Here is an 11,750-nt window from a genome sequence, read left to right on the forward strand (position 1 = left end):
TATCTGAGACAATGTAATGAAGACAATCAATTAAAATTCATACATAATAATAATAATAATAATAATAATAATAATAATAATAATATAATAATAATAATAAAAACAATCTGTCCAGTCTTTCAAACTCATCAGTCCTTCCTACACTCTGTTCAAATGCAGAAGGTTTTTTAAAGTAGTCTGTCAAAAGGTGTTGGGACTGGTTGGTCAGACCGTGACCACCTCCACCTGGGGTCACATGATGTGACTCGCATCTGCTGTGGATCGGGCTCATCACATGCAAATTATGAATGTAACGGAACCTTCATTTGTGTGACGGGACCATGAACAAAACACATCTGTGACCAAATTGGTCCAAATATTTGGTGCCCCCTTGTGGCTACAGAGTGTAACGACACTGGCTCTGAGGGACATGTAACATCTCATCTGTCAAATAAATATATCTTATGGCTAATTCTGTACCAAGTAGACTATGAACTATATTCTTTAGTCAAAAATGTGTTTAACTCTTGGCAAATTATACCAGGCCTATTATATTATTAAAGTATTGCATTCTGTTGTTGGGTAAAACAATCCTGATTATTATCTGTTTTGTTTTATTTCCGATCTCTGTCACATAAAGAGTGTAAAAAGTCCCTCAGATCACATTCTTCTCATGGTGATGATAAATAAATGATGCCTTTTCAATAGACTTTCTCAAGCACTTTTAATCATTCGATCTATCAATATTCATTTGAACAAAGACAGAAGAATACAGTCAATAAATAATAACAAAAATGCACTTTAACACTCTTGAGTAAAGTGCCATAAAACAACCCACGAAGGCTGTAAAGAAAAGCAACAGAGTTAAAAGCTGCACAAATGTAGAGCATAAACCGGCAGTAATAAACAGAATACACTATTTACCTCATGTGTTTATGACGTGGCAGAACTGATCCTCACACATGACACAATGTTGGAAATTGGTCCAAAATGTATAACTCAAAGAAGATAAATGATTGTTTTTGTGGGTGTTTATCATTAAACTATAACACACATAGATCATTACTTTACATTAAAACAATTGTAAACTGCAATATTGATCTAAGACAACCTAAAAATGGCTCCATTACCTTCAACACCGCAGAGATTTTAATTTATTTTCTTATGTATAGAAAAAAATGTCTGTGAAATGTTGGAGCCCTGTATGTGGGCGGAGAAAGGGGGAAGGTGAGAATCAAGTGTCAAATGCAACCGCTGTAACGCACTTAAAAGCTCTTAAAAGTAGATAAATTCCATAAGAAAATAATCATAATTTTGATGGAAAGGGCACATTTCTGCATCTGTGAATAGGAGAATGGAGCCATAGAGTCACAGATAAATAAGTGTATATCTTCTGTAGTGTTTTAGTTTCACCAATAGTTAAACACAATCCCAACAAACTGAGCAGCAGTAAAATCCCACGGTGCAAATCCCCTGGACGCGGTGGATGACTGCTCCTGCTGATGGAAAGTGTGAAGTAGATAAAGCTTGAGGCGGGACACAAATGAACGCGTGTAATATGTGAAAATCTGTGTGTCACTTTGAAACAACAGCACTCAACGAAGCAACTGGACCGGAAAACACCAATTCTGTCTCGTTTTGTCCAACAACGTCTCACAAAAAGTCTCAGAATGTGTCGTAAAAACTGAACGGACCGCCTGCGACAGCGTCCAGTCACACATACAAAAGGAGGACGCGCTGTGTCAGGGGCTCCTCGGGGTCCGGTGCGAATCTTGCCCGATCCACAAGTGCACAGTTGTAGCAGTAGAAGTACAAGTACACAGTAGTGCGTCGGGTGGTCCTCATAGCGCTCCTAAAGAGTCCTGCGATTCTTGTTCATTGGCCAGTATCATTTGGCCATTGTCGCTGTAGCTCCGGTTTGGTAAGAAGGACAGCCTGAGAAGAAAGAAAGAAAGAAAGAAAGTGAGACTAGGTTAAACAATAAAACTTTACAAAACGTTACAGAACACTTCACACATGTTTTTGCAGTGAGAGCCAGTCACTTCACGATCCAACGTTTAAAGCAGGGGTGTCACCGAGGGCCACATTTTGAAACTTATATGGAGCAGAGGGCCACAAACAACCCGACAATGTTGAATTTGAAAGTGAATACTTAAAGATTTTGCATTTGTTATTGTTCGATGAGCGTCCACACCTTTAATAATACTCGGGACATTAATAATAGGTTGTTATCAGATAAGAAATGCTTGAATTCTTCCAATTTTACAGTAAAAGTACTACTTTTTGTTGTTTGGACCAATTTAGCAGGAAGCCAGAGGGCTAACAAAAATTGGTCTGCGGGCCGCATTTGGCCCCCGGGCCGTAGTTTGGACATGCCTGGTTTAAAGCGAATGAGTTTAACGCGTGCTGTCCTGGATACAAAGGCCAAGTCAGAAAAATCAGGTTTAATGTGAACCAACTTCCAAAAGTACAAACAGTGCTATTGACAAAAAGTGCCAAAAGGTTCATATTCGTAGTTAAAGATAATAACACCATTCTCAGACAATCCAATCTCATATTATTGTGTCTTATTCTACTCTCCACCTTTCCATTACACGCCCGTAATTAATATATTCACAGATGAGAGGGAAACGGCAAAGGAAAATGAATCGCCGCCGTCATGTGATTATGAAAACGGCGCATAAATGTATCATATTTACCATTAAAGACACACAGGACTTTAACCTGAATGCGCTAGTTTCATAATAAATGTTGAAACGCTGTCAATTTAAAAGCAGGAAACAGAACAAATACTATAATAAATCATAATAATAATTCATTGGTTGTATTGACATGTAGTGTTTGCCACATGTGTCAATCAGAAAGCAGAAACAGTACAAACACATGATTAAAACGACTTACATGAGGACCGTTTTATCTAATATAAAGCTTTTACCGCTTTATGTTTTAAATTGTGTATTGTTACTTTATACTCTCCTCTCTTCTACATTAGTTTGAAGCAGTTACCATAGTTACCATAGTTACCACAGTTACAATAACAGAGCTAAAGGTCCTGGATCAGGCTCAGTTTGCTTTCTGATTGGTTCGGATTTCTTCATTCTTTTAACATCAACAACTTTGTAATAGATGAAGAATAGATCAACATTATAATAATTATTAAACTAATTCAACAATTCAGTCCATTTCAGAACTTTTGTTGTTGTTGCATTTTTAAGATTATTTCCTCATTCTCATTTGATAAAACTCAGAACAAGATGAGTACCACTTATGTTCAGAACGGATTATTTCAGATGGTCATAGACTTCTTATATGACTGATAATGGCATCCTGGGATTAGGTTTGAGTATTTTAAAGTTCTTTTAAGTAAATGAGAAAGCAAAATTATCCATTTAGATACAGTCCTACTTCTTCGTTGATGCTACAGGAGATTTAAAATTAGAATTAAAGATTAGAAAATGCAATATTGTTTTTTTCTTAGAAAGAAATGAAAGCTTTTTGGGTGTTCAGAGTTGGAATATGTTGGCACTTATTGCGATTTTCCCTTCCAGGCAACTAACTGCAAAAATACACTGAATTGAATAAAGTTAAAACTGCCCAGATAATTTAAAAAAAGGATCATATCAACTATAGTGTTACGATACTATAATTTCACACTAGATACTAAGGAATATGCTCGACTCTCGATACCAATTTCGATACCTCTACAATCATTAAAAATACTCTGTTTTTAATTCAAGGTTTCACACAGTAGATTGAAATTCTCAACACAAAGTAATAGTACTTTCTAGTAGTTTTCACTAAGCTCAAAATCATTCTAAAACTGTCACATTTTGTCGTGTTGTATGATTTTTTTTGGGTCAATACTTTTCAGTTTTGATGCTAGTTTTAGTATCGATTAGTATCAGATTTGTACTTTTGACAACCTTAATCAACTATAGCAACAAATATATACAACAAATAAAATATAAAGGTCATATTTTTCACCGTAAAACAAACTAGAGCTCTTGATCTTTAGTCGTTTAAGTCGATTAATCAGTGGATGGTGTTTTAGTCTCCCAACATTTGTACGAGTCGACTAAATATTTGATTTAGATGAGAAGGATTTATGGAACAACATCTGAAAGGAGAAAGCATGGAGTAAATGATGTGAGTGAACCATGAGTTTAATCAGCCTAATTACTGTATAAATACATAGTTTCCAAGGACTTTCTGTACATTCCGTTTAAATTGTTGTTTTTATTTATTTCAAGGAGCGATATCAACTATTTCAACGTCAAAACAACTATAAAAGACAATTGTCAGCATGATTACTAATAACACTTGGATGGGACACTTCCTCCTCGCGCCTCACACAGACGAGCAGTGTGTCCCGGGTCAAACGCTGGCATTGAACAATAAACACAAGTGTCCTGTAAGTGTTTTCTGTTCAGGCAGCGTGTTGACTGTCCAAACATGGCCCTGTGTCACTGTCCGTCACCGTCGAACGCCTCAAGACCAGAAGAGAGAAGAGGGACTATTGAAAAACTCACTTTACCATCGTCTTTTTGAGGCCAGACATTGCAGGTGGAGAGGAAAAAATCTTATACTTTGTGATATCAATTTAAATTAAAGTGTTTAGTGTTTATTTCAATAACTGTTAGAGGAAAATGTATTCATGTTTTTCCTATAAAGTTGTCTTCTATAAATACAGCATTTTATGGGTAAAAATGGCCAAAATTGCACATATTTTAAACACATAAATCTGAAAAAGGAACAGAGCCACGTTTAAAGTTCATTAAAGATAAGATAAGGTAGGATAAGATATTCCTTTATATCTTATCTTACGCAGGTAGATACAGAGGAAACAGACAGATCACTTATAGGAAGTTTAAAAAACACTCTTAATAGAAGAACTCTTATAAACAAAAACTCCTACAGACAAAACCTCCCATTTCTTAATAAGGAATGGAGGGAAAAATAAAGATAAAATAAAATAAAAACAGCTAGCGTAAGACAAAATAATACTAATAATAATGGTAAAAAAGTTCATTTTGTTGACATATTAGATACAAGAAGAAGAAGATACAATCCCTCATTCATCCAGGAGTGATCCGTAAGTCACTGTATTTGAGAAAACTAGACCTTACTGAAAGTTGGTGTAAAAATTCAAATTTCGCCTCAAATTTGAATAAATGAGGCTTTGGAAAATCCCTCTGCACAGTTTGGTGCGACTTTACGGACTGATCTTTATGTCTCTGGGAGAAAAATACATTTTATATAAACAGTAAACAGTAAATGCAATTCACAAAATCCCATTTAAATGAATGCAAGTGCAAGTGTAGTAAAAGAAAAAAAAAACATTTAACATATTTTGTTTTTGGTCAAACTTGTTTCCAGGTGAAAGTTAAACATTGAGTGAGTGAAAGTGAATTTGTTACTACTCAACTGCTAAAACCCCCAAAGACATTATTCATTTGAGTCCCTCCTGCACATCCTGAGCCCGTACATCACACACAAACCATGAGCACAAACAGCATCATTTCTCTCTAAACATTCGTCCACTTGAGCGTTCCCGGGAAACAACTGCTTTTCTTTGGAACAAACGTCTCGAAGCCTCAAGGAAGACCCCGCTTGCTTTGACTGTATTTCCACGCACTTATCCTTAAATAGACACTGGTAACGGTCAAAGCCACATCTTATCTCTTGATCTAAAACTACAGACAGACAAATCTACGACAAGTATGACTAATCCGCTCCGGGCCAAAACGTAGACGGTTGTTTGGACTTCTTATCTCCTCAAATATTCATTAATTCTCAGTTCACGGACAATTCCTGGACGCACTTATATGGCAGTGCTCCCGAGCGTCCACGTTATCGCTAAATCGGGCGTTTGACAGCTCGTATGGGATGACTGACGATACGTGTGCGTGCGCATGTGGCCCGCCAGGCCCGTCCCGACTGGGTATCAAACTTGGAGAGACGGCGATGGCGGCTGCAGCTTGGCGACGTGCCACCGCGGCTCCGAAAGGCTATTTCAGAACATTCCCGGGTTTAAAACGGGGGTTAGAGCCGAGGGAGAGATGGAGCTTTCCCACAAGAAAGAATAATCTCACGGCATTAGCGTCGCGGAGGAAACACAAGGCTCTGGCCAGATTTAGTTTAGCCGAGCGCTCGCACAACAGTCTCTCCTGCAACGAGATGGTTATTCTATTATTTATGCGTTTGACCCTGAGGGAAGGTAAAGGGAGAACAGAGAATGATCAAAATCAATCATTTAAAAAGAATCTCCTGTTAAGTCACTGTATTGTTAACATGAAACTGTTGTCAACACGCTGCTGTTATCAGTGTGAAGGATATGAATGTACACATGAGTATTATATGTATGTTTTTAGAAGGATAACGGCCAGTGATGTGTTTGAACAGCTGCAGGGACTATTTATAATTTTAAAAAAAAGGCTGCCGCAATTAATTGGAATCAACTAGTAAGACAATATTCATCCAAAACTATTAAAAGAAACAAGTCTACATTTTGCCGGCCCCTTTATGGTACGTCACTGTGAGCGACATCACAACAAAGAGCTGCTCTTAACAGTCAGTTTTGCATAATATGTCTCCTTTAATTAACATGATTTGGACAATAATGTCATATTCATGTGCAATAATGTCATATTCATGTGCAATAATGTCATATTCATGTGCAATAATGTCATATTCATGTGCAATAATGTCATATTCATGTGCAACACTCATACGCAATAATGTCATATTCATGTGCAACACTCATGCAATAATGTCATATTCATGTGCAACACTCATACGCAATAATGTCATATTCATGTGCAATAATGTCATATTCATGTGCAATAATGTAATATTCATGTGCAACACTCATACGCAATAATGTCATATTCATGTGCAACACTCATGCAATAATGTCATATTCATGTGCAACACTCATACGCAATACTGTCATATTCATGTGCAATAATGTCATATTCATGTGCAATAATGTAATATTCATGTGCAACACTCATATGCAATAATGTCATATTCATGTGCAATACTCATACGCAATAATGTCATATTCATGTGCAACACTCATACGCAATAATGTCATATTCATGTGCAATACTCATGCGCAATAATGTCATATTCATGTGCAACACTCATACGCAATAATGTCATATTCATGTGCAATACTCATACTCAATAATGTCATATTCATGTGCAACACTCATACGCAATAATGTCATATTCATGTGCAACACTCATACGCAATGATGTCATATTTATGTGCAATACTCATACGCAATGATGTCATATTCATGTGCAATACTCATACGCAATGATGTCATATTTATGTGCAATACTCATACGCAATAATGTCATATTCATGTGCAACACTCATACGCAATAATGTCATATTCATGTGCAACACTCATACGCAATGATGTCATATTCATGTGCAATACTCATACGCAATGATGTCATATTTATGTGCAATACTCATACGCAATAATGTCATATTCATGAGCAACACTCATACGCAATAATGTCGGTGTAATCCCTCATTCTTCCAGGCGTGTTCCATAGTAGAAAAAGCTTCAGTTGTAGTCATCTGGACTCAGTTTGAAAAAAAATAGACGTTTCGACTCTCATCCAAGGGTCATTGTCAATAAAAGAATTTAGATCGAGAACTCCGATATTAATACTGTTCTGTGGTAAGACCCGCCCATTGGGAGGAACCTTCCTGAAGTAGAAACTGAACAGAGAAGGAAGGGTGTTTCTATCCCTTATGTGTCTGGCCTGTCGGAAAAACTGCAGAGATTTTTTAGACAACACGAAGTCCCTGTTTATTTTAAACCAGGAAACAATTTAAGACAAAAACTGGTTCACCCAAAGGACAAGTTGCCGACTCAAAAACAGAGCAATGTAGTTTATTCGATCCAATGCAGTGAAGAAAGCTGTAAAGAACGTTACATAGGTGAGACGAAACAGCCTCTACACAAGAGGCTCTATCAGCACAGAAGAAATACTAGTTCAGGACCTCAGAGTGCCGTGCATCTCCATCTTGAAGCCTCTAATCACTCGTTTGAAGACGGTGAGGTGAAGGTTTTAAGCAGGGAGAAAAGATGGTTTGAAAGAGGAGTCAAGGAAGCTATTTTTGTTAAAAAAGAAAGACCTGTGAATAAGAGTGTTTACTTTTGCCACTATTGTTATTATTTTTGTCCTATGTTATTTTATTTTTTCTCTCTATTCCTTATTAAGAATATGAGAGGTTTTGTATTTAAGAGTTTTGTTTATGAGAGTGTTTTTTTTTTTTAAAGCTTTCTATAAGTTATTTGTTCTTTTACTTCTGTATCTACCTGCGTTGCAACACCAAAATTTCCCCATTGTGTGGACAAATAAAGGCTATCTTATCTTATCTTATCTTATCTTAATACTGAACCTGACCTGCCCGGGCCTTTCTGTGTGGAGTTTGCATGTTCTCTCTCTGGTTTCCTCCATCAACCCAAAACATGCACAAAAGGTAATAATCCTACTATAGTATTAGATCTGGAGATGGATCCCTGAGCTGCTCCCGAGGAGACGCCCCAGGAGCATTGAGGGAGGGTCAAATGCAGAGGACAAATGTAAATAAAATACATAAATAAAATGTAAATAATAAAGTGTACCAAAAGAGAATAGACTAAACCGTATATTCCAGAGTATAAGTCGCACCAGCCAAAAAATGCATAATCAGGCTTTTAGATAGAGACCCGTCTTCCCGTATTTTGGATGGGGTATTTTGAAATGTGGACGGGCATTTTATTAATAAATCTTAGGAAAAAAAGGGAATATAATCATTGAATTGGGCCGGGAAGCATTTGACAATAGTCCGCGATTACAGTTTACTGTTTACAAGTGAAAATGTGCATGCTGCGTGCTGATTGGTCGACGAAATGTGTGTGCTTGGCGCTGATTGGCTGCTGAGCCGTGGTCCGGAGAATGCTGAAGCTACTCGTTTTTTCGCCTAATCGGCCCCCGGACCAAATTATTTGGACGGGGTGTTTTCAAATCCTATCTAACAGCCTGCGCATGATAGAGAAGAAAAAAACATGTATAAGAGTATGAAATGCGGTTGCAAGTGTGAAAATAACAAATAATATCACATATAAGGTGCTCCGGAGTATAAGTATATAAGTATAGATATGAGTATAAGTCGCACCCCAGCCAAAACTATGAAAAAAGGTGCAACTTATAGTCCGGAAAATACAGTATTTGTGTTTTTCCAATAATACCCTTTAATCATAAATATTCTCAAACTAAACCTTAAGTCCGGGTCCAAATGCATATGACAAATATTGATTTCTAACATAATCGTTAGTTGAAGCTCTAATTGTGAACAGTGGTTTTATAGAGTCATGTTTCGAGCAGACACAACTCAGCGACTCTGTCCTCGTGAACATGCTGTGGTTTTATAGTGTCGGACCATGAACCTAACTCAAGAGCTGAAATGCACTGCTCCTGACAGGTCGCCCCATGAGCATTGAAATATGGATCAAATTCAGGCCGACAGATTTCTCTACGGAGGAATATAAAGTACATTTTAATCACATTGGTTCTTTCACACGACGACCTTCTGCACCAACATGTGATTTTCTGCCCGTAAATATGCGACATTCCAGCATTTACACTGACACTGAGAGTAGACTTCTTTCTCGAGAAACTAACAATTATTTACCAAATCAGTTATTCTAGAGATTAATCCAAATAAGAATCGATTCATTGTTTGGATCGCAAAAGGCCAGTGAATATAATAATTAACTCAATTCGACCCACTTTGACATCCTGATGAACTATATATTTACTCTTCATATTTAGTCATCAAAAAAAAATGTCTACGTCATTTTGTTGTAATTCTGTCATTATTTGTCTAATCAATTAAACCTCTCCTCTCTATTTATAAGGCATTTACAAGCATTTCCACATAACTGGTTATTGAAAATGGTTTAATAAGCAGTTTGTTAACTCTACATGGTTTATTAACACACACATTTCTTTGTATATGGATTATTAACATTTATAAAGTAATCTAAGCCGTCTACAAATGCAGCTAAATGTCCTATGAACAAAAACGTAAGGACTAAGGAACCTTATTTTAAAGCATTACCCAATTATACAAACCTTTATCTCAATATTAGACGTGAAAACTGAGAAAGACTCTTGACCTTCCAAGTCTATTAGAACATGTGAAAGCTTTGGAACGGTTGTTACTGAGAACTATCCTGGATGAATGTGGGATTTGATCAACGTCAGACCACATCACAAAGAAGAAAACACTGTTGAAATAATATGTACCATTCAAATTCATCTTTGAAGCTTATTATGTCTTGGGGAGAAGATAAACATGTAGTACAGCTTTGGGGCAATAGTCAGAATGTCGTGTGTTGCTTTTGCTCACTCCTCCCACGGGAAGAGTCAAATATGGGAGAAATGCCTGTTCTTATTCTGATAAACGGCTCAGAGCCAGAGTGAACTTGCTCTGAACTCCTGTATGTGTCAGGACAAATGTGCTCTAATGTTTTCACTACAGGACATACGATCATGTGCTAATTGCCCGTGGCTGCAGTCCATAGAAATATTAATAGAACAGAAGAAAAGCATGAAGAACAAGACAGAATCGTGTGCAATGGGGAAATCATAATGCGTTTGCTAATAGGGATCATATGTTCTAAAAACACCACATCGTCTTCACTTATGCCATATTTACATTTGAATACAATCATATGGCGTGAGAAGCTCGTTAGAGTCTAAACCTGGTAAACAGAACACTCTAAACATGAACCCGACAAACTATAAGCTATTTCATTTTCTTTTCTATTGAGAGTTATTTTGACCGAGAAATGTTGTTTTTGAAGGAAACTAATTGTTGAATGTGAACACAACCTCTTAAAGCCCTGACCTCCCTTGACCTATAGGGGCTATTTATTATTTATTATTGCAGAATAAACATGTTCAGCTTTTAAGGCTCTATTCAAGATACTACTTTGTACCTCAGCCTTGGAATGTCTTAGTTGATTGTAACCTCACATCTTTTGTGCTCACAATATCAGCAGTTGTGCAAATGCACACTCAAAAATACACTTGCAATGCGCTTTTATGTTACACTACACTGTTGTCAATCATTCACACACACTCCACACAAGGCGATGTGCCTTCAGTATCCTGCTTAAGGACACAAGTACAGAACTTAATCCAGTAAAGATTCTTCTTTAATATTACCATGTGGTCTTATACTAACTCTGATTTAGAACGAAAGGTTACATTTTATAACTATTTTTACAGTATTCATATTTTTTTTAAATATATCAAATGCTTGATCATCATTTGATTTGTCTGGCAGATGAGGGCACGAGGACTGCTGCTGGCCCATTGAAAAATGTAATATTTGTTATAATTCTTCAATGTATTTATACATTTATTCAACCGAGATTCAGAATCTCTTTTGCAAGACAAACCTGCCCAAGGCAACGACGCGATCCAGAACAGAACATAATAAAGATTACATTCTGAAAACATTTCTCAGTCATCACACTTTGTACAATTTACTTCAACTTATCAAGTGACACTACAGCTTCCAACTTAAAGTATATTTGTGAATGTCCTTCTTTTTGCCAGACACTAGGACAGATGGACATTTTCCTGATTTACTTTGACATTTTTGGGCAACTCCATTTCACTTTGATCAATTTTAACTTTTACTGTAAGTTAAAATTGAAAAAAGAAAATTTGAATGAGTAATAGTTTGA

At 36.7% G+C, this 11,750-nt stretch overlaps 1 protein-coding gene across 1 annotated transcript in view; it reads right to left on the reverse strand.

Annotated features, from left to right (window-relative positions):
• Positions 1–1,726: 1,726 nt before the first annotated feature.
• The window catches only part of LOC140368273 (5-hydroxytryptamine receptor 4), a 66,367-nt gene continuing 56,343 nt past the window's right edge, over positions 1,727–11,750 (reverse strand). Inside the window, exon 7 of the mRNA XM_072455241.1 lies at positions 1,727–1,914. Coding sequence (XP_072311342.1) covers positions 1,821–1,914 — 94 coding nt within the window. The 3' untranslated portion in view covers positions 1,727–1,820. The remainder of the gene's footprint in view (positions 1,915–11,750) is intronic.

Source organism: Eucyclogobius newberryi, unplaced genomic scaffold (assembly GCF_026437365.1).
Source record: "Eucyclogobius newberryi isolate DKJ021-1_F unplaced genomic scaffold, fEucNew1.0.hap1 SCAF_2, whole genome shotgun sequence".
Taxonomy (NCBI): Eukaryota; Metazoa; Chordata; class Actinopteri; order Gobiiformes; family Gobiidae; genus Eucyclogobius; species Eucyclogobius newberryi.